At 32.9% G+C, this 23,933-nt stretch overlaps 1 protein-coding gene across 1 annotated transcript in view; it reads left to right on the forward strand.

The window, feature by feature from the left end:
• Positions 1-23,712, forward strand: part of LOC142323080 (tetratricopeptide repeat protein 28) — a 211,396-nt gene extending 187,684 nt beyond the window's left edge. The window contains exons 29-31 of the mRNA XM_075362243.1: positions 5,553-5,785; positions 8,263-9,161; positions 15,170-23,712. Of these exons, the coding sequence (XP_075218358.1) occupies positions 5,553-5,785; positions 8,263-9,161; positions 15,170-15,545 (1,508 nt within the window). The 3' untranslated portion in view covers positions 15,546-23,712. The remainder of the gene's footprint in view (positions 1-5,552; positions 5,786-8,262; positions 9,162-15,169) is intronic.
• The last annotated feature ends 221 nt before the right edge of the window (positions 23,713-23,933 follow it).

The following is a 23,933-nucleotide window of genomic DNA, read 5'->3' on the forward strand; positions in this document are numbered from 1 at the left end:
TCCTGCCGAGAAGGTCACTGGGCAGGTCTCCGCCGAGGCCACGGTCCTGTGTTAAGGAGGTCACGAAGGTCTCCACGAGAGGGGAGTGAATGTTCTTTGACGGTTGCTGAACTGGCGTTGAAAATCAAAAACCTACAGGGCGCAAACCAAGCCCTTGATTCGGTCGTTTCTCGACTGTCAGGCAAGGTGAATCAGGTGGAGGAAGAAGTTAAGGACTTCAAACCGGAAACAAGGAGGGTCCTTGGCGAGATCCACACTTCTCTGAAACGGGTGGAGGAGAAGGTAAAAAAATCCGTCTCCTTCGCTGCGATAACAACCGCGCCGGGGCCTAAGCGGGTTAGACCCCCGCCGCCAGTCCGGGCGCCGGCTATCAAAATTAAGCGGGCCACTGTCAAGGTGGTCCCTGTGACGCCTGGGCCGGGGCTTTGTCTGCGATGACGGAGCTGACCCTGAAGAAGGCCCTGGATTCGTGGAAGGAAAGGTTCCAGATTTCCTGGATCACAAAAACAAGGGACCGTGGAGTTGTCTTAGTGGTTGTTAATGAGCAGCAGGTGAAATGGCTGCTGGAGGCCGACGTTCTTAGGAAGAACGGGCTGAAGGCTCAGTTGCTGGCCAAGCGGAGGCCGCAAATATTGATCTACGATTTGCCAAGGGCAACGAGGGTAGAGGAGCCCGAAATCCTCAGGGCTATACACAGTCAAAATCCTGTGTTGGATATGGCTGTCGAGGACTTCCTTAATGGGACCAGGGTGGTCCGGTAGTTGGGGCAGAAAGAGACCCCGAAGAGCGATCTGCTTAGGTGTACAAGTAGTTGGACTGTCTGGCCCGAGGCAAGTGTGAGTGATCATAGGCTTATAACCCATGAAATCTTGTACGGTGGCGGTCCAAGAGCTCCAGATTCGGGTTGCTATAACCTAAGGAGCCTGGATCAACAGAGGCTGCGGCACAAGTGTGCGGCTGCCTTACAGGGGTTGGAATGGCGCATGGAGCAAGGGGAGAAGGTGGAATTGATGGCTAAACAATTCGGCCGGCACATCAAGACTGGCTGCGGTAGGGTCCTACGGCGGCTTCGGCCAATGGACGGACCCTTACGTAGTGACCAGTTCGCTGATCGGAGAGTGCTTTTAGCCGTCATAACCACTGCTTCCGGGGAGCCGTCTGTTAAACGCAGGCAGAAACAAGGGAAAAAGTGGTGGTCCTCTTACCTTTTGTGTGCTGTGCGCTGATGGTCTGCGGATCTACCAGCGCGCCCGTAATGAGTACGTTCATGCCATCATGGAAGCCAAACAATGTACATGGTGTACCGAGGTGTCTTCGAAAGTATGACCCCTTATGCTACGTCCGTTTGGGTGCTAGGTTGGAAAGAAATCAAGCACATTCAAAATTTAAGGAGTGCCCAGCACAGAGCCTTAATTGTATGGGCTGATTGTTTTAAAACAATCTCCTACGAAGCTACTACTGTATTGGTAAAGGCTCTCCCAATCGATTTAGTGGTGAAAGTTCGGGCAGCCATGCGGAAATTGCGAAGAGGCAGCGAGGCCGAGGTATTTGGGATGCGGTTTCAAGCCAGGCCTGTACCGGAGCGGAACACTGAACTCAGTGCACCAGTTCTAAATTTCAAACAGTTATAAACCTACGTCCGTCTCCCACCTGTGGAGGAGGCTTTACAGCCTTACGATGGAAGTATGGCAGCAAGAATGGCACACCACGACTAAGAGAAGGTTCTTGTATAGATTTATACAGGATCTGGGGGATGGTATGCCTCTCCTTTGTTTTTAAGGGCAATGGCAGGCCGAATGTTCGATTGCCGAGCTCCTGGGGGGGGGGGGGACCAGAACTCAGGCCACCCTGGAACTTAGAGGTCAAGGGGAAAATTGGCCACTCACAAACGGCGAGTCAATGTGGCGAGAGCCGCATTGTCAAACCGTGTGGAAGTTCCTTGATGCGGTTGCTTTGTTCAACCCACATCAGTAGTTTACCTAAGGGAAAAGACTCCTACCGCACTGCTGTAGGAAGCTAATTGAGAGATATGGCTGGCTACCAGCCAGATTAAGACTCCAAGCGCTTTAATGGTGCACAGGTACTTGCTGGCATTCAGCGGCCTAGGCGTGACAGTGAATTGCTGTGTTTGACGAGATAAATTAATTATCGATAGATATTTTAGTAGTTGACAGGGTGCACCTACCCATTTTAGTGATATATGACAAGTGGGCGGTGGGACACAAGCGAGTGGTGTATGGTACCACACTTATTCCACTCATGTCTTTAGGTTAGCTCTAGGCGCTAGTTAGGACACTGGTCGCTAAACTGTTTTGTGGCTCAGTAGCCATTTGTGGCACAGATATTCGGTCTTATGCTTTAGAGCAACCAAATGGGGTGGTGGTGGGAGAAATGCCAAGCAAACCAATATCGCTTTCATATTTTGGAGTCAAGTCTGCGGCAAACATAGAGTAGCAACAATTATTCCCATTTACAACATGTGTGCTTGAGTTATTACCACCTGATCTTGATAAACGGATGAAATTCTGTCAATGATTCATTAGAAAATGTGAACATCATCTCTGTTATTTAAGTAATATTTTAATTACTGGTGAATCCTGTTTTACAAGAAATGTCATTTTAAATTATCAAAACACTCACACTTGGGCAGAAGAAATACCCATGAGACTGTTACGAGTCATTTCCAGTGCACTTTTTTGTTTAATGTGTGGTGTAATCCTTTTGGTGATAATGTCTTAGGCACTTTTTTCTTACCACCAAGGGTCAACAGAGAGCGGTACTCGCATTTTTTGCAAACAAATTTGATGGAACTCTTGGATGATATTTCACTTGCAGACAGAGTGCAGATGTGGTTTTTTAATAACGGCGCAGTTTCTCACTACTGTTGTGATGTGACGAATCATTTAAATAACACACTTAGTAAGCAATGGGTTGGTCAGAAGAGACCAGTAAAATAACCTCCTTGATTTCCTGATCTCTTGCCAGCGGACTATTTCCTTTGGGGTCAGATGAAGTCTTTATTCTATTCTGCTCGTATTGGTGCACAAGATTTGAGAGATTTCATAATAGAAGCTGGAGCTACTATTAGGAATAATAATGATGCTATTAGATATGCCCAGCTAGCATGGATTCATTGAGCTGAACTATGCATTGAACAGAATGGTGGCCGCATTGAGCAACTGCTTTGAAGAAATGTTTGCAGCTTTATCAAGTAGCATTTTGATATTTAATTATTTTTAGAAAAAAACAAGAATTATATGATTTTTTTAAAAATTATTTTTTATTCATTTTTCTGTTATTAAGTTTTCTATTTATTTTCATTTACTACATTATGTTGTTCAAGCATTGATGAAAATTGTTCTGTTTAAAATCGTATCACTTTTCCAATCCAGTTTGTGTATTTTGTTTCTAATTAAAGTTGAATTTCTCAAATTTTTATTTAATTTTAATAAACTTTATTTACATCAATTTTTTCAGACTTAAATTCTCTACAAAGTTAACTAGAAATTTTTATTCGTTTATTGTTACATTAATAAAGTTATTTTATTCTAAACCTAAAAAGTGTATTTTCGGACAAAACGTTTTTCATGTTTTACCCTGTTTTTCTTAAAACCTAAGTGAGATAGGATAGAGGACTGGGACCACTTTTATCCAGTTTTTTAAATGAAAAACCATAGAGAAGCACAACTTTACCCCTCAACTTGTACCCCAAAAATTTTAGTATAGTTAAATTTCACTGAGGGAACAGAAAGTTTTGTGAGCCAAAACTCGCTAACGAACTGTTTTCTGACCTGTGTTTACATGAACTTTTTTTCTTATTATTTGCTATAGAATCATTTCTCAAGAGATTGCTGTTTAATTTAGAATCACTCTGTATATCAGAATTTTTTTTTTTTAGTTTAATCTGAGATTTGTCCTTTCAAACACTAGTTTGTCAGTGTGTAACTAATGGCCCATTTTTTTGTGATGGTTATTAGAAAAGATTTAGTAATAAAATTATATTTTTATTTTTAAACCCATAATAAAAGAAAATATTATGAAATTTCATATAATAAAAACAAAGTTACGATATCTTTGGTAAGATAATAAATTGGAACCCTTCCAACCTAGTGGAAACTATAAACTTGGAATGTTTCAAAGAGTGATAGTCTGGAAATTGAAGGATATGAAGTAAAAATAAAATACCAGTGGCTGAAATCACATTTTTAATAAGCTGTAGATACTCAGTAATGAGTGCAGGGGACAACTGCATGCCATTAGCATTTAATAGTAGTGGCTATCAGCTAAAGAAGTCATTCCCATAAAAATTTATTGGTATTAAATACTTTTACTTATAACCTATTTTTAACACACAGCCCCAATAAATTGTTTTTGTTTGAAAATATTTTATAACAAATCCTCCACTTTATTATTAACATATAAATTTTATAATTTTTATTATTTCATTCTTAAAGTTTAATGTTTTATATTACCATCAGTAAAATCTCAATAACTGAAAGGTTAAAACAGATATTAAATTAAAAAGAAAACTACAAATTCTATTTAGAATATTTAAAAAGTATCTAAAAAAAATAATTTCCAAGAGTTTTTCATCATGTATTTAAAAATAAATGTTTTTGTGATTTATTTATATACTATATAAAAAAAAGTATTTGGTAAAAATTTAATTGGTATTAAAAAATATATTTATAATAATGTGTACTATTTAATAAAAACTGAACAGGATGGAAACATAAGTTCTGTCATGTGGTGTACCAAACCATGAAACAGAGAAGCCAAAGCCTCATATTGTACTCCAAAGATCAGGGAAGGGATTAAAAATTTATCATGTATATAGGCTACTCATATTTTTATATAGAAGTAATCTAAGAATAAGTAGTGGCTGGGCAATTGATACATATTGGCTATTTATGAGGTAGTGCTAAAGAATAAATAACAAACTTGAGATATCTTGTTTCTGGAAAGTATCAGGGATCTGGAAAAAATGTTTCCTTTTTATAGCATTTAATTAAGAATTTAATTTCATACCTTTTTTCTTTTTTCTTTATTTTTTATTTCTCATTCTTATCTTTTTTCTCTCATTCAATAACTTTTTAAATTTTTCAAATTTTATTTTGTTTTTTAAGACATATTCCCTGTAGTTATGTCAGTATTTCTTTGTTTTGATATCATTGCATATATATTAAATTGCCTTTTATGGCTGTAAATGCATTTCCTGTTTTGTGGCAAACCAGGCCAGATATTTTCATCTGAATTAAACTACATAACCATTTCTTATTTGATATTATTTCTTTTATGACTGTTAGTATACAGAAGACTGCTGCTGTTAATTGCTGAGCTGTTTTTGATATAAGATTAAGTATGTATTTCTTTTTCCATGTATCATTACTATTTTGAAATGATTATTAAACCATCAGATCGGATGAGATAATATCATGGTTAGAATGGTTTTTTTGTGATATACCTCTTAAAAGAACGAGACGTGTTAAAATCACATGCCTTAGAAATATTTTGATTATATTTTGAATAATGAAGTTTTTCTGGCATTTCAGATACTCAAGAAGCACCAAAGAGTTTGAGTTTGGCTTCCTCAAGTTCATTAGAAAGTTTGGCTTCACTTGAAGACGTAGAAAATATTGCTCATCCACCACCTCCTCTCCCTCGTGGTCCTTTAGTACCAGGTCTCCGACCATCTGGAGCATTTACATCTTATGTCCGCAGGAGAGGTGAACCAGATGGCCATACTGCCTGTACTACAGAGAGCAATTCTAATGTCATTAATAAGGTATTGTTACTTATCTTTTAATTAATTTTATTGCCATTTATTAAAAATGAATTCTTGTTTGGTTCATTTGTTTTTTTAATAACATTTTGACAAATAAATCACTAGATTATTGTAATACAATGAATATCTTTATATTTGGGTTAAATTGATTTGGAATGTGTGTATAAACACTCGTACGAAGTTACTAACTACAACATTCAGAATTTACACATACCATGTAAAAACCAACATTTCAATATTCTTGAATGATATAAATTTTACAGCATTATATTTGTAAAAAACTGTATACTAAATGGACAAATACAACGTAGATTGATCATATTATTTAATTACATATTTAAGGGGTTTCCTATAACTGCCAAAGCAGTTTCCTCATTGAATGAAGATTATACATTTGTAAATTCCTTTGTAATTTATCTTTATACTTTATAATTATGTACTAATCAAAATAAATAATACATTTTTTGTCAGATGTATTTATAAAGTTTTAGAATAAGTCTGAATAGTGATGTATTATACAATATTCTGCTTACATGTCAATATAACCACACATGTGGGTACAGTAACATTCAAATACCTTCAATTTTTCTTGTTTATGTTGGTCATGGTGTATTATGTAGCAAGTTGATTTTTTTTAAGATATGCTGCAACAATACAAAGTGCGACAATAAAGTAATGAGACTGATTTTTCTTTGCAAGATGTGGCAACCCTGCAGCTTGCGTAGGCACACCATCTTTGACCTTGGTCTATATGCTACTTCTAGTTCAAGCGAAACATTGTTGCAACTGCTCAGTCGTGAATTGTGCTGTAATAAGTTAACACGTGTTTGTGTCTCTCATCACAGAAATGAAATCGCAAAATATTGCGCCACAGTATGCCATTTCTTTTTGCGTTAAATTGGGTGAAAACGCGACGACAACTTATGGTAAGCTTCAGAAGGCTTTTGGAGCAGAGGTTATGTCAAGAGCTCAAGTTTTTCGGTGGCATAAGATTTTTAGTGAAAGCAGAACGAATGTTGAAGATGAAGACCGCAGTGGATGACCATTAACCTCACGGACAGATGTCAACTTGACCAGGGTGCGTGAAATCATACAATCTGATCGAAGATTATCTGTGAAAATGATTGCAGAAGAACTCAACATCAATCGAGAAATGGTTCGTTTAATATTAACCGAAGATCTTGGTATGAGAAAGATTTGTGCAAAAATGGTCCCCAAAAATCTCACACAAAAACACGGAAAAATGTGGCAGCCGATCTGTTAGAGCAAACAGAAATCAATCCGAATTTGTTGAGCTGTGTTATCATTGGTGATGAAGGTTGGTTTTTTCAATACGATCCAGAGACAAAACACCAAAGTTCGCAGTGGTGCTCAAAGGGATCACCCAGACCAAAAAAAGCTTGCATGTCAAAGTCAAAAGTGAAATGCATGCTTGTGTGCTTCTTCGATTCCAAGGGAATTGTTCATAAAGAGTGGGTGCCTCCTGCACAAACAGTTAACCAATATTTCTACAAAGAAATTTTAGAAAGACTTCGTAAACGAGTTCTTCATGTCCGTGCCAACATTGCTGATAATTGGATTCTGCATCACGATAATGCGCCTTCCCATACTGCTCTGTCAGTACAGCAATTTTTAACCTCAAAACAAATTTCAGTACTACCACAGCCACCTTATTCACCAGATATCGCTCCGTGCGACTTTTTTCTATTTCCAAGAGTCAAAATGACGGTCAAGGAACACTATTTTCAAACAACACAAGATGTCCAAAAAGCTGTGACGAGGGTCTTGGAGGATATTACAGAAGATGAGTTCCAGAAATGTTACCATCAATGGCAGAAGCGCTGGAATAAGTGTGTGCAATCAGACGGGAACTACTTTGAAGGAGACAACACTAAACATGACTAAAACGGTAAGCAACATTTTTTTCACATCAGTCTCATTACTTTATTGTCACACCTCGTATTCTGGAAATTGAATAAGGTACTGATCCCTTAGCTCTGAAAGGTATTTGGTTGGTTAAGTTTCATTAATCTGAAAGAGTCATTTATCATTATAAATAATTTTAATATGTGTTCTGTTTTGTTACTGTATTCAAAACCAGATGTAATAGTAGTATAATAAAAATTCACAAGATAATTAAAAAATTATATATATAGACCTTCAAAGGTTTTCCTACTGAAAACTATCAGATTAGTAAAAAGTATAAAATTATACATAACTAGAATAAATAAAATAAAATAGTTTCTAAATAAAATAATTAATAACTCAAAATGAATGACAATAAAAATTAAAATAAAAAGAAATTATAGTTCATATTCATAAATTTAGAAATAATAATAGCCCAAGATAAATTCAATATAGGAAGATATTAAATAAATTATTAGAATAAGGTTTTAATTTTCATATTGTCTAATTATATTGTCATTTTTTCAGATCTTAGTAAAGTTAATTAAATATTCATTTATTTGTTTTTTTAGGTTGTTTTTCCGAGTAAGGCTGTTGGTCGTCCAGGTGGAGGTGGTGAAAGTGATGCAGCATTTACACCCAGTCCTCCTGTTGGAGGAGGAGGAGAGCAAAGTTTATCATTAACTTTAGCACATCAGACTCGAATTCGAAGTCTTTATAGTAGTGTTCAGGATGTATCTAGCGATGGGTCTGCTAATCCTGTTGTTGGCCAGAGACGTCCTGATTCATCTAGTTCTGCTAGTTCAGCGACAGATTGGGAAGGTAACGGCCATGCAACTGTGCTAAGAAGGGGTGCTGCAAATATGCCTCATCCTCTACCTCCATTACCTCTACCTCTTGCCAGAAAACCGCCTCCACCACCCGGGCTTTATGATGATCCTCCATTTGAAAGTCATAGTTCTGACTCAGATTTTGGTCAGGGAACTGGTAAAGGAGGTATAGACAGATTAAGTGTTAGAACGGGTCTATCTGGAGCCATTACAAGTTCTGGCTCTAGAAAACCATTGCTCACTTTAACTCCAGGAGAAGAAGCAGGATTGTTTTCTGAAGATCAAGTAACTTCTCCCCGGCTTTTGTATTTTTCACCTCAAATGTCTGAAAATCCAAATCAAGAGCGAGAAACCAGTGGTGGGCAAGCTCCACCTCCAAATAATGGTATTCAGGATCAAATTTTGGCTACACAGTTAAGAAGACTGAATAGGGAATCTACACCTACGATATCAGAAGTCTATCATGAACGTAACATTGGACTAGGATTGGCACCTCCTCTTTCAAAACTTCTTCTCCCAGCTGCAGCTGATGGAGAATCACAAGGAGGAATTCTTGGTGATAGTGTTGCAGAAAATGAAAAGGATCCAGCCACACGTGATTGTAAAGGAAAACCTTGGCTGTCTTCAGCAGCATTACAAAGGTAAATTAATGAAATATTGTATTTCAGTTTATCACTATTAAATTAACCCTCAGACTTGAACATTCTTTAAATTATACGGCTTTTCTATATTAATTCAGTTGTAGAAATAGCATTGAACTCTGGAAGCATTAATTGTCAGCATTCTGAAATATACAGTACAATATAAAAAGCACTGTCAAGAAATCAACTCTTGTTTATTATTTATTGTACTTTTATTACTAGAAGTTATGAATATGTTGGTAGATGTTATGGCATATTTTTAATTTTTAGTCTTAATTTAGCATCCTATTATAGATATATCTGTGTTATGCATATTTTCATATTTTGAAAATGTTATTTTTGGAGCTGTTGAAATATCACTGTACAAATGAACATTTATAGTTTTGTGTACATAATTGTCTTTGTTCTATGACATAATAAATTGTGTTTTTGTACATTTAATTCATAAAAATGTGTAATGAAGCTTAATTAGAAAGTGACATTGTATTTATGTTGATTTGGTATAGTGAAAATAATTCAGTTTTCTTGACATCAGCAAAGATGTCAGTAATGATGCAAATTATGAATCTGATATTACATCTGAATAAATTCCAAATTAGATATCAGACAGCAGTAAGAATTTGTGCAGATAATAATAATAGTATGTGCTGCAAAAAATTTACACTTGGAATAAGGTAATTCCAAAGGGAGAAAATAAACCATCATTTTTTGTATAAGGGGTGTTGGTCTATTAACATGCTATCATTAAACCTTTTATCTTATTATAATCTTTTTTTATGCACTCTAATACTTTAAAAATTAGTTAGTACCCATGCTTTATAAAATGTAAATCTTTTTTCCCTGTTTATATTTTTTTATTTGTATTTTTCCTGTCCTTTTTTATAATTTATGCTCCTTGTTAAACCTTAAATTTGATTTCAAAAACAAATTTTTACTTCTAACTTATCCAAAATAACCAAAACTAGTTAAAATAAAACCAAAGAAAAATTTAATAAATAAGCTACCCAGTACAAAACTATATTAATGCTTCCAGTGTTTAAAAATTAACACTTTTAAGAGTTAAAAAGCATAAGCGGTTCTATCAGAATAAAGTAGAACCTTGCTTATCTGCACTAATGTGGGAATTCCCTAGTGAAAAATTCAAATGAGTTGAGATATCAAAAGATAAGTAATACTTACAGTAAATAGAAATACAAGTATTTTTATTAGAATTATTTAATACTAGTATAATAATACATACATTTGTAAGAAGTTACCTTCTTTATTAGAAAATAATTAATTACATATTTTACCTAATTACCCATCTTTTACATGGTAAAATTAGAGGCTTTTCTCTCTTCTTTTCCACTGTATGATATCATTATTTATTAATAAAATATTAACTAGCATTATTTTTCTTCATAAAAGTCACTGTAGATGTTACATGATTGATACACTCGTATGTCTAATTAAATTAAATACTACATAATAAATAGAATCTAAATATTATTTATATTTCAATAAATAATATTTTTTCTTTATTTTAGCATTCTTATAAGTTGATTTGAATTGTTTCGTGTAATGACTTGATGAATGCTTCTTGAACAGTTTTCTTCTTGGTTGTAACTTGTGAATGTGGTTTCCCCAATGTCTGTTTTCTTTTTATTTTTTTTTTAGCAGTACTCTCTGTTGGTTCATCCTGAATCTCTGTATTTCTTACTGTGAAATTATTTATCTATTTATTTTTTTTTTGTATCTCAAGAGGTTGTACAATTACCCAGTTGGGTTCAAAAATTAAACCAGTATTATTTGCTATCAGTATCACTTCCTGAATCAGATTCTTACATAAAATTACCACATTTCTTTATTTATTTAGTCCAAGTAGAGCAAGAAATATGATCATTTAACTTTTTTTTTGTCTTCAGTCATTTGACTGGTTTGATGCAGCTTTCCAAGATTCCCTATCTAGTGCTAGTCGTTTCATTTCAGTATACCCTCTACATCCTACATCCCTAACAATTTGTTTTAGATATTCCAAACGTGGCCTGCCTACACAATTTTCCCTTTTACCTGTCCTTCCAATATTAAAGCGACTATTCCAGGATGCCTTAGTAAGTGGCCTATAAGTCTGTCTCTTCTTTTAACTACATTTTTCCAAATGCTTCTTTCTTCATCTATTTGCCGCAATACCTCTTCATTTGTCACTTTATCCACCCATCTGATTTTAACATTCTCCTATAGCACCACGTTTCAAAAGCTTCTAATCTTTTCTTCTCAGATACTCCGATTGTCCAAGTTTCACTTCCATATAAAGCGACACTCCAAACATACACTTTCAAAACTCTTTTCCTGACATTTAAATTAATTTTTCATGTAAACAAATTATATTTCTTACGGAAGGCTCGTTTAGCTTGTGCTATTCGGCATTTTATATTGCTCCTGCTTCGTCCATCTTTAGCAATTCTACTTCCCATATAACAAAATTCTTCTACCTCCATAATCTTTTCTCCTCCTATTTTCACATTCAGCGGTCCATCTTTGTTATTTCTACTACATTTCATTACTTTTGTTTTGTTCTTGTTTATTTTCATGCGATAGTTCTTACGTAGGACTTCATCTATGCCGTTCATTGTTTCTTCTAAATCCTTTTTACTCTCGGCTAGAATTACTATATCATCAGCAAATCGTAGCATCTTTATCTTTTCACCTTGTACTGTTACTCCGAATCTAAATTGTTCTTTAACATCATTAACTGCTAGTTCCATGTAAATATTAAAAAGTAACAGAGATAGGGAACATCCTTGTCGGACTCCCTTTCTTATTACGGCTTCTTTCTTATGTTCTTCAATTGTTACTGTTGCTGTTTGGTTCCTGTACATGTTAGCAATTTTTCTTCTATCTCTGTATTTGAACCCTAATTTTTTAAAATGCTGAACATTTTATTCCAGTCTACGTTATCGAGTGCCTTTTCTAGGTCTATGAACGCCAAGTATGTTGGTTTGTTTTTCTTTATTCTTCCTTCTACTATTAATCTGAGGCCTAAAATTGCTTCCCTTGTTCCTATACTTTTCCTGAAACCAAATTGGTCTTCTCCTAACACTTCTTCCACTCTCCTCTCGATTCTTCTGTATAGAATTCTAGTTAAGATTTTTGACTAGTTAAACTAATTGTGCTGTATTCACATTTATCTGCTCCTGCTTTCTTTGGTATCATGACTATAACACTTTTTTTGAAGTCTGACGGAAATTCCCCTTTTTCATAAATATTACATCAATCATTTAATACAATCTTTTAATGCTCTCTTAAATACAGATCTCAGTATTGTTTCTCCCATTTCATACTCCTCAACTTCCTCTTCTTCCTCTATAACACCATTTTCTAATTCATTTCCTCCGTATAACTCTTCAATATATTCCACCCATCTATCGACTTTACCTTTCGTATTATGTATTGGTGTACCATCTTTGTTTAACACATTATTAGATTTTAATTTACATACCCCAAAATTTTCCTTAACTTTCCTGTATGCTCCGTCTATTTTACCAATGTTCATTTCTCTTTCCACTTCTGAACACTTTTCTTTAATCCACTCTTCTTTCGCCAGTTTGCACTTCCTGTTTATAGCATTTCTTAATTGCCGATAGTTCCTTTTACTTTCTTCATCACTATCATTCTTATATTTTCTACGTTCATCCATCAGCTGCAATATATCGTCTGAAACCTAAGGTTTTCTACCAGTTCTCTTTATTCCGCCTAAGTTTGCTTCTGCTGATTTAATAATTTCCTTTTTAGCATTCTCCCATTCTTCTTCTACATTTTCTACCTTATCTTTTTTACTCAGACCTCTTGCGATGTCCTCCTCGAAAATATTCTTTACCTTCTCTTCATCAAGCTTCTCTAAATTCCACCGATTCATCTGACAACTTTTCTTCAGGTTTTTAAACCCAATCTACATTTCATTATCACCAAATTATGGTCGCTATCATGTCTGCTCCAGGGTAAGTTTTGCTGTCAACGAGTTGATTTCTAAATCTTTGCTTAACCATGATATAATCTATCTGATACCTTGCAGTATCGCCTGGCTTTTTCCAAGTGTATATTCTTCTATTATGATTTTTAAATTGGGTGTTGGCAATTACTAAATTATACTTCGTGCAAAACTCTATAAGTCGGTCCCCTCTTTCATTCCTTCTGCCCAGCCCGTATTCACCCACTATATTTCCTTCCTTGCCTTTTCCAATGCTTGCATTCCAATCTCCAACTATTATTAAATTTTCATCTCCTTTTACGTGTTTAATTGCTTCATCAATCTCTTCGTATACACACTCTACCTCATCATCATCATGGGCGCTTGTAGGCATATAGACGTTAACAATCGTTGTCAGTTTAGGTCTTGATTTTATCCTTATTACAATGATTCTATCGCTATGCGTCTTGAAATACTTCACTCTCCTCCCTATCTTCTTGTTCATCATGAAACCTACTTCTGCCTGCCCATTATTTGACACTAAGTTAATTACTCTAAAATTACCTGACCAAAAGTCGCCCTCCTCTTCCCACCGAACCTCACTAATTCCTACTATATCCTCATTCAGCCTATCCATTTCCCTTTTTAAATTTTCTAGCCTACCAACCTTATTTAAGCTTCTAACATTCCACGCTTCGGCTCGTATTTTTAGTTTTCTGGTGACCCCTTCCTTAGTAGTCCCCACCCAGAGATCCGAACGGGGGACTATTTTACCTCCGGAATATTTTACCAAGGAAGGCGCCTCCATTTTTGTTAAACGAAAATGCAGAGAGCTACATTTTCTTGGAAAAAAAACAGCTGTAGTTTTCCATTGCTTTCAGCTGCGCAGTACTCAGAGGACTGAGTGATGTTGATATGGCCGTTTAAGTTATTGTGATTCACGCCCCTAACAACTACTGAAAGAGCTGCTGCCCTCTTTCAGGAATCATTCCTTAGTCTGGCTCTCAACAGATACCTCTCCAATATGGTTGCACCTTCGGTCCAGCTACTCTGTATCCCTGAGCACTCAAGCCCCCTCACCAATGGCAAGTTCTCATGATTCATAGAGGAGGATTTAACAGTCATCTAAATTCAGTGAAAAATCAGACAAATTATTTTCATCAGTTAATAACTCTTAAAAATAATCTTTAAAGTTTTCTTCATTAATTTTATTATAAATAATTACAAATAGAAAAATTTTAAATGTATAGGTTAGTTTCAAAAGACTAAAAGTAGAAAATTTTTCAGTAAAACTATTGTATTTTGGTACAGAGGAAAAGCTTGGAATGTCTGAAAAGTGGTACTTGGTTAAAAAATAATTAAAACAACAAAATAATATATGTTACAATAGACTTGCCTTGCTGATTTCAAATCGGTTAATGGATTGCATCAGAGGTGATTGGCAGAGATATGGTTAGACATCATGTGGTCTGTAATTAATATTAATAATAATTTATTGATTTAAAATAATATTTTATCCTCTTTGTAATTTGTTACTTATCCTTTACCAGAACATTTTACGTATTGCTTCCTTCAAGTATAAATCCGCTTCCAAATCAAAAAAAAATTTGTTTAAATCATATTTCAAACATCTTAAAAGTGGGTGACTAGCTGAAGGTTTTTAATTTTGTTGAATACTTCACATGTCACCCTTCAAGGTATGGGCAAGGGTGTACTCAAGAGAGGAATCTCTTTCATTTTTAGAGGAAAATTTGAGGAAAAAATAATTTTTCCTCAAATCATACTCTTCAGTAATGTGCTAGATAAAACTGTTGCATCTCTTGCTGTACAGTGGAAAGGAGAGGCCTTAAAACTATACTTGAGGTAAGGTTATTTGTCTCATTCTGTGATTCCAGCACAGGTAAATATTTTCTCCATCCATTTTTTTTATTTATTATTATTGATTCTTTTAAGTATGAGATACTTAGAAGACATATGGTGATAGCAGATAACTTCTTTGTGTATAAAACCAGATATTTTATTCTGTTCATGTTATTTTATTACCTTTTATTGGCATGTTTAGATTCTACTCTGAAGGGAATGGAGAAAATGAGACTGCAAAACAACGAGGGGGAGGTTCTCCTTGTAGTGAATTAAGCAGGCGAGATGAGGGTGATGGCAGATCAATTGCTGATTCACAGTGTAGTGCAGGAAGTTATAAGCGAGCTAGCGGTAATGGAACTCTTAGATCAGCAAACCTTCAGGCACCAGCATCATCGAGCCGTTCTTATAATGAACCATCTCATGTTATAAACTTTAATGAAGATAACCTTGTTACTAGTTCTGAAGAACCACCACAACCTGTTGTTCCCCTACCTAGACTTAGAGCAGTCCACCCTCCTCCACCGCCTGTTCCCAACGCTAGAACTACTAAACTTCAGTCCCCTACTGAATGTTAATTAATTTTTCGAAATTTTACATCTTAAAAAACATAGTTCCAGAAGTTATTCATAATTTGCTTAACAATACAATTTTTCTTAGAAAAAGGCTGAATAATTTTTTATAACATTGTGCATTTTTCCGTGCTGAATTATTATTCATTATTATAAATATAACTTCATAACTTTCTCAGTTTAACAATGTATCACAAAAATATAGTTATTGAAAGTTGGTGTTTTAAAATCATATTCACATAAAGTGAAAGTATTTCTACAATAACTTGCTGTGTACACTATAAAAGTTCTGAAAATGGTGATTATTGTCTTTTATTATTATCAAGCAATCCTTTCAAAATATATTTAAAAAAAAGTGAAATAATATATATATTAGGTTTTTTAAAGATTCATAAACCAGTGATAAATTCCCATTTCAGAAGTGAGTTAGCAGTCTGAGTTAAAGTACATACAATATTGCAACCCTGAATTGACCTGCTTTATTTAATTCTGAAGGTTCAGTTGATTAATCTTGCTGATGATACTATGGTTTATATAACTGACCCAACATATTTAGATGTGGCCGAATATTTAAGTACAGTTCAGAGATCATTTAAAAGATCATAAAGGAGTGGTTTTAATGCAATGGTTTGATGATTAACTTAAACAAAACAAGTTTGATCAATTTTCATTTAGTTCATAATAGTGGTAGAAGTCTCTCTGGATTGCCAGTAGATCTGAATTTGGTACCAGAGATTTCATTTCTTAGTATTGTTGTGGATGAAGGACCATCATGGAAGGAACATATAGCCCAGCTTATAAAAAGTCTGAATAAAGCTTATTTTGTAATTTTATCTGTGTCCCATTACTTAAGTATTAGCTCCTTATTAATGGTGTATTATGGTTATGTGTATTCATTATTGTTCTATAGAGTAATTTTTTGGGGTTCATCCATGGACAGTCAAAGTATTTACATTACAAAAAAAGATTTTTCGGTACTTACGTATTACCGCCACCGCAGCTACAGCTTTATTTAAAAACAAAGTAGTCAATCGGATTTTGGTGGAAAATAAACAGTCTCTTTATTAATTTTAATAAATTGTTATTTATATTTATTTATTTTATAAATATAATTTAACCTACGTTCGCTTCACTCGCTAACCTTGGTGACTAATTAACACCGTAATTTTTTGAGTATTTATTTAATAAATTCAGTAATTATTGCAATTATTTATGATTTAAATAATCAAAACACTCCTGTTAATTAGTCAAGGTTAGCGAGCGAAGCGAGCATAGGTTAAGCTTGGTTAAATTATATTTATAAAATAAATAAATATAAATAACCATTTATTAAAATTAATAAAGAGACTGTTTTGAATCTATGTTAAACTCTATATCAGCCCATTTTCCACCGAAATCCGATTGACTACTTTGTTTTTAAATAAAGCTGTAGCTGCGGTGGCGTTAATATGTAAGTACCGATTTTTCATATTAATCGCATCCATTCACAACATTCATGCAAGTCCAGTTTTAGACATTTAAACATAATACAACTTCTGGCATTTATTTATATAATTATGTTTTGCTAGTCAGATCCATCTAAATTTATACCTGTATCTAAAAACCACAATTACAGTGCCTGCCATAGAGATGAATTGTTGTTTCCACTGCACCGAACTGTGCTTTCAAAAAACTCCCTTGTTATGCTGGTATAAAATATTATAATAAACTTTCTCTAAGTATCAGAAAAATTAATTCCATCAGCAATTTCAAAAAACATCTGTTGAGATTTTTTTCAGGAGAAAAGCTATTGTTCAATAAATAAATTTTAGACTTACTACAGCAATTACGGTTGTTGATCTTAAAAGTAATATATGTACGTAGATATATGTATTTTAAATGAATTACCAATAGAAAGTTGTACAGAGTTTGATGTTCTGTGTTGCAACTGGTGATCTTGTGACATACTGATGAGGCAGTTGGTATTTCATCATTTTTGTTTGTCTAAAATGATTTTGATTTTCAATATTTTTTGTATTCTCTTTGTCTGTTTTATTGTTATTAAGTATTTATTGCATTAAAATTTTGTATGCACTATGTTGCTTACTAACCTTTAAGACATGTTATACAACAATAGAATAGAAATAAATAAATTCCTAACATGTGTTTGGGACAATGTATTTAATCCATCAATTTTTAAGAAAGAAAACATCTAACAAGTTGTTAAGAGTTAGTTTAATTTCAATGTTTTAAGTTTATCTCATTCCAAAGTAAAGTGACATAAAATCAGACAATTTTAAAAGTCTATTTTTTCTCCTCTAGTTAACAAAATTAATATTCATATAAAGAATTGAGGAATAATAAGCAAAACATCTGTATATGATTTTTTTTTACCCGGTGGTAATATTTTTACAATGCAAATCACATTAAACATTTTGTAAAAAAAAAGAAAATCTGTTGATACTTCCACTTATACCAATTATAATGTAGGTATATGGTGATCTTTTTTAAAATAATATGTTTATGTTATGAAGTTTTTCTCCAACTAACATGTATTATAGCTGCAAGGGTTACAGAGCTAATGCAGTAAATATTTCAAATTTATTGTAGTCAAATTTTTGCATGTGTATAAATTTCTGCCTTTCAAAACTACGAGGGTAGCTCGAAAAGTAACTTTCGTTTGTCTATAAATAAAAAACCTGTATAGATAAAAATATTTTATGATATACAATTTTTAACTATTTTTCAACATAGTCTCCATTTAAATTCAAGCATTTTACTAATTTACAAATACCTTCATAAAATTCAGCCACCTGGGTACCTAGCCAATCTTTCACAGCATTTTGAAGTTTGTTGTTGTCATCAAAGTGCTGCAACACAAGCAACTACTTCAGCAGTGTACTATGAAACTTTAAAGAAACTTAGGCGAGCCATTCAGAACAAATATTCCAATATGTTGTCATCCGGTGTTATTTTTTTGCATGATAATGCTCATCCACGCCGTGCTCAAAGAACTCAAGAACTTTTGAATCAATCTCAACAGGACATTTTTTATTATCCCCCTTACAGCTCGGACTTGGCGCCAAGTGATTTTCATTGATGACAATGAACTTCAAAATGCCGAGAAAGGTTGGCTAGGTACCCAGGCAGCTGAATTTTTATGAAGGTATTTTTAAATTAGTGAAACAAGCATGACAAATGCTTGAATTTAAATGGCAACTATGTTGAAATATAGTTAAAAGCTGTAGTTTTAAGTTGTATATAAAATATTTTTATCTATGCAGGTTTTTTATTTGCAGCCAAATGGAGATTACTTTCCAACCACCCTTGAACAATAGTAATGATAGAATAGCAGCAGTAACTGCAATAAAAATATAAGTAGTGGGAACGAGCTTTGTTACTGAATGGTGTCAGTGACATTTTGATTTATGTTGTTACAACTTCTCATTTTGTAGTGGTAAGATATTGTATTGAATTTTTGTAGTTATCAATTTTCTTAATTTTTCCATTATTAGAGTTTTAATGTCTTTAGCATACATTCGTTTGTTTCATGTAATTAATTATTCTTGTTTCTAATGCTTCATTTATAGGTTCTATATTAAAATTCATTTTAAGTTTTGTTTTTCATTTCATTTCAGAAATATTTAGCAACCATTGCTTTTGAAGAGTAAAAATGCTAGTAATGAAAATTGAATTATTTTTTTTACAATTTGCAAATTTATCTCTATACGAGGTCTATTCAAAAAATAACCAAACTTTTTTATTTATGCGCCAACAGAGATATTTAGTGGCATGCAGTTGACAGTATTGTGTTCTGCATAACCTCCTCTGTAACCATATGTTCTTGGATTGTTGATATCTCGTTTAGTTTTTGTTGTTTGAGTACAACATGTTTAAGTGTTAGCTATATTTGTAATGTGCGATTTTTTGATGATTGAACTTTTGTCTCAATGTCATAGTTGTAAGCCCAGCTTTCATCTTCCATTACGATCCTTTGCATGAATGTTTCATCGTCATCGGCTTGTTCAAGGAGTTGCCAGCAACTGTCCACTTGATGTTCTTTTTGCTGTTCGGTCATCAAACGAGGAACAAACTTACCTCCAACTCAATGCATGTTCAATTTTTCAGTCAAAATGTCATGGCATGATCCAACAGAGATGCAAACCCTTTCTGCAAGTTCTCTGACAGTCAGTCAGCAATTTGCACGCACCAGATCGTTGATTTTCTGAACATTTGTGTCATTAGTTGAAGTCAAAGGCCTTCTTGGTCGAGGTCATCCTCAATTGACTGACAACCACTTTTAAATCATGAAAACCATTTGCAGCATTGTGTACAACCTAGAGCATCATCTCCGTAAGCTTGTTTCAAAACTGGAAAAGTTTCTGTGAAAGTTTTCCCAGTTTCATGTAAAATTTTACATTGTATCTGGCTCCTGAAAAACAGACATTACAAAAATCGCTACTAACACTTTTCACTCAAATAACAATAACATGAAAACTAAACGAGATATCAACAATCCAAGAGCATGTGGTTATGGAGGAGGTTATGCAAAACACGCTGCTGCCAACCGCACGGCACTAAATATCTTCGTTGGCGCACAATTAAAAAAGTTTGGTTATTTTTTGAACAGACCTCATGTATATATATATATATATATATATATATACTGGGGAACTGTGATTTTCAGTAGTTTATAAACTCTAAAATACAAATTTATAAATTTAACAATTCAAAATATTGGTTGTTAAACTAAATGTATGTTTATGAAATATAGGTACAACAAATATTAGAGAAAATATTATTCAAACATGTGTAAGTACAGAAAGTCTAAAGTTTTGTAAGCTTAGCTTTTGCACAGGTTGGAAGTTAACCATATATCACTCCCTGAAGTTCAAGACATGACGTGATCTCAGAAAGTCTGTGTGACATGACATTGTGAGGGAACTGTACTGTTGAGTATGTGTGCGTCCATGTGTCTTCTGCAGACAGCAGCCTGCAGAGAAAGCCTCTTTCTCATTCCCCACCCCATCCTATATATTCCCACCCACTACACTTACCAACACCAACACGTACCTACAGGCAAGCAAAATTAACTCCTACTGTATCAACTAGCTTCACTTACAAAACTTAGACCTTACTGTATATGTTTGTAATTTTAAAAATGGCCTTTTCCTCAATCTATGTGGCAAAAAAAGGAAAATTCAAAACAATATATTTTACCCTATAATTCTTGAACAATATAAACTAGGTAATTACTGTTCTGAACAAAATATTTAGTATGATTGCACTTGAAAAATATTATTGATGGGTAGGTCTAAATATGACTTTCCTGATTTCTTGATGTCAATTTACGATATGATAACAGGTAACATGATTGTGACTCTGATGGAACATTACATGTTACTGTGACAAAGAGTGCTGATGGACAATTGATGAGTGATGTTGCACTGACAACCATATTATATCCTTAAACTTTCTGCTGAAGTAGTATTCGTTAGCAGTACAGTATTTTGATATTTCTGAAGCAAAAATGTAAATCTCTACATTATTTTCTCGTTTAAAGTTAAAAATGTCATTTTCATTCGAAAGTATAAAAATGATTGCCATATTAAAAAAAAAAATTTTTTTTAAATAGAATAGGTAATATTCACCATTTAAAAATTATTAGTATTAATAAAATTTGAAATTTTTAAGATCAAAATAATGCTATATATAGTATGATGATTATACCATCAAATTCTGTAACTTATATTTTTATGCCTATATATAAAAGGTTTTTTATTTACTTCTACTATGAAACTATTTTTTTTGTATATTTTTGTATCTGAAATATAAAGTTGCTGTCCAAAAAAAAAAGAAGAAATTTTGTTTGCCGTTAATATTATGGTTTTTTTTGACGTCATTCACGTGACTGGTTAAAGATTATGTATTCTAACCTGGTTTCCTTGATATATGGTCTATCAGCTTGGTTTTTCTTCTAAAAAAAATTTACCACGGGCTTCTTTTTTTTCTACTCATCACTTAAGATCTTCATTTCAAAATGTAGCAGTCCACTTAAATTTCAACATATTTCAAGAGCCTCTGTTCTTTTGTTTCTGACTGCCTCATTGTTCATATAAATATTTTTAAAAAGTCTTTCTAATTCATAAAACTGTTTGATATCAGGAGATCTCGTTCCAACAAAGAACCTTTCTTTCCTTTATCAATCTGCTTTTCTCATCTTCCTATCTCATCCATATTTTTGTAATTTGACTGCCTAAATAACAAATTTCTTTAACTTCTAGTGAATAATATCTACTTTTAATATTTAATACACCATTATTTCCCTTTCTGTCAGATTTCATTATATTTGTTTCATTCTTATTTTTCTCCTTGTTGCCCTCTTATACATAAAACTTGAAAAAGCAATGGCAGATATCCTTACAGTTCCATGCCTCTTTCAATTTGACATTATTTTATAAACTGTCCTTTTTGTCTATTCTTATTTTCCTTGTATTTTTATTATATTCAAGAAAAACTTTCATTAAATGAATTCTATTTTTTGGGGTTAAGCAGTTTTGCACGTCTTGGTATTTGAGCTTAAATTTGCTTCAAATGATTATAAGTGATCTAAACAATTTTCATTCCTGAGTATTAGTTGATCATTAGTATAACCACTAACTATTAATAAATGGTTTTTCCAGTCTAGATAATTGTTTATAACATTAATATTTCTGATCACTCATTGCTAATGTACTTTAAAAAATGTATTTGTTAACCAGGTCACAGGTTAACTATTGAACTTTCGAAAAAAGTACATTATCTGATAAATTATTATATCAATTTTTAAAATTTTAATTTTATTATAATAGATTGCATCTGAAAACTTAGTATCATTTTCCTTTCTGTAAACACATTTTGTGTTATTGTGGTAGTTTTGTTTCGTAACATTTATTTTTTATTTCTTTGGTTGCAACACAAGGGTTGATGAACTGCAGTCCTCCATTTCATTCTTCTTTCCGCCATAGTCATTTCCATCTAGTTTGAATATCCAGTAGTTTGAATATTCAGTGCTTATATCCTTTGTCACGTCTTCCTTGTGTATTTCACTGTTAATGATGTCTTTTACATCATCAGAATGCTGATGTAAAAAGTTGAAGACCTAACTTGATCTCACTTCCCTTACTTTAGCTCTTTCAACTTTAAAGAGTTTAATTTTTTTAATAAAATATTTTAATCAGTGTTACTGATTAACAAAAATTGTAATTAATCAATTTATTTTTTATATAGGGTTTTTGTGGAAGCTGTAGATACATTTTTGGAAAATATGTTTATGTCGAGAATGAAATGGGCATATATTTAAATTAATATTTTATTTATCTTTTTATTATCAAAGGGAGTCAGTTAAGCAGATTTAAAAGCAAGATTCAATCATTTTCATGTTGTTCTTAAATAAAATGGGTTAGAAGATAATCTATTTAGTGCTATAGTAATAGTTGTGATTTTTGCAATAAATGTGTACATCCTTAGGTAAGGATGTTGCTATAAAATATACTTCAAATTATTTTATATAATTGTTTATTACTTGCTTATAAAAATATACTTCATCATTCAATGTACCGTAATAAATAATCAAAACAAAGGTGCCTTTTATATATTTTACTTAGTTCATGATTTATAAAATTATTATATGTATTAGGTTTATTTTTTTGGTTTTTTTTTACCAAATCAAAGAGTGCTGTTGTAGACTTAGAATTTATTAGTAGTTTTTAACAGTTTGTTTATTTATATTTTGTGTTTACCACTTATTCTAGTAGTTTAATAATGCAGAGGCCAAAAATTAAAATTCATTCATTGTAAGTTGAAAAATATAAAATTTAATAGAAAAGGTGTTGCATTAATGTTCTGTATCTGCTATTTTCTTGTTGGAGTGATAAGTATATTTATTTATAGACTGGTTTTAATTAATTTTATTTTATGTTAAGTATATATTGTAAAATAGTTAGGTATGGAAAGCACAGTTATTGATTAATCCAAACCAAAATTATTATTTTTTAGATTCTGAATATAATTTATTTTCCTGTATTCAAATTTATTTATGGTATTTGACTTTTTTTTTCATAATTGCTTTAGAATTAATGTATTTATTATTATTTTTTTTTATTATTTTTTTTTTTTGTAGAAATTTGATCAAACCTTATATAAATTAGCAAAATATAATGAAAACTAGCTTTTATATCTGTTTCAATTTAGTTGTGCATTTGTACATGCACAGCTAATTTTTTAATGTTTCATATGTTATTAATTTAAATATGTAGTTCTTGTTTTGTTCTGTAATTATTGTATATATATACATATAAATAGTAGCTTTTTTAAGTTATTGATTTTGTTTATTTTTTTTCCTGGTCGTTGATTCAATTGCATTTAATGACTGTA

This window comes from Lycorma delicatula, chromosome 4 (assembly GCF_047948215.1).
Source record: "Lycorma delicatula isolate Av1 chromosome 4, ASM4794821v1, whole genome shotgun sequence".
In the NCBI taxonomy this organism is placed as follows: Eukaryota; Metazoa; Arthropoda; class Insecta; order Hemiptera; family Fulgoridae; genus Lycorma; species Lycorma delicatula.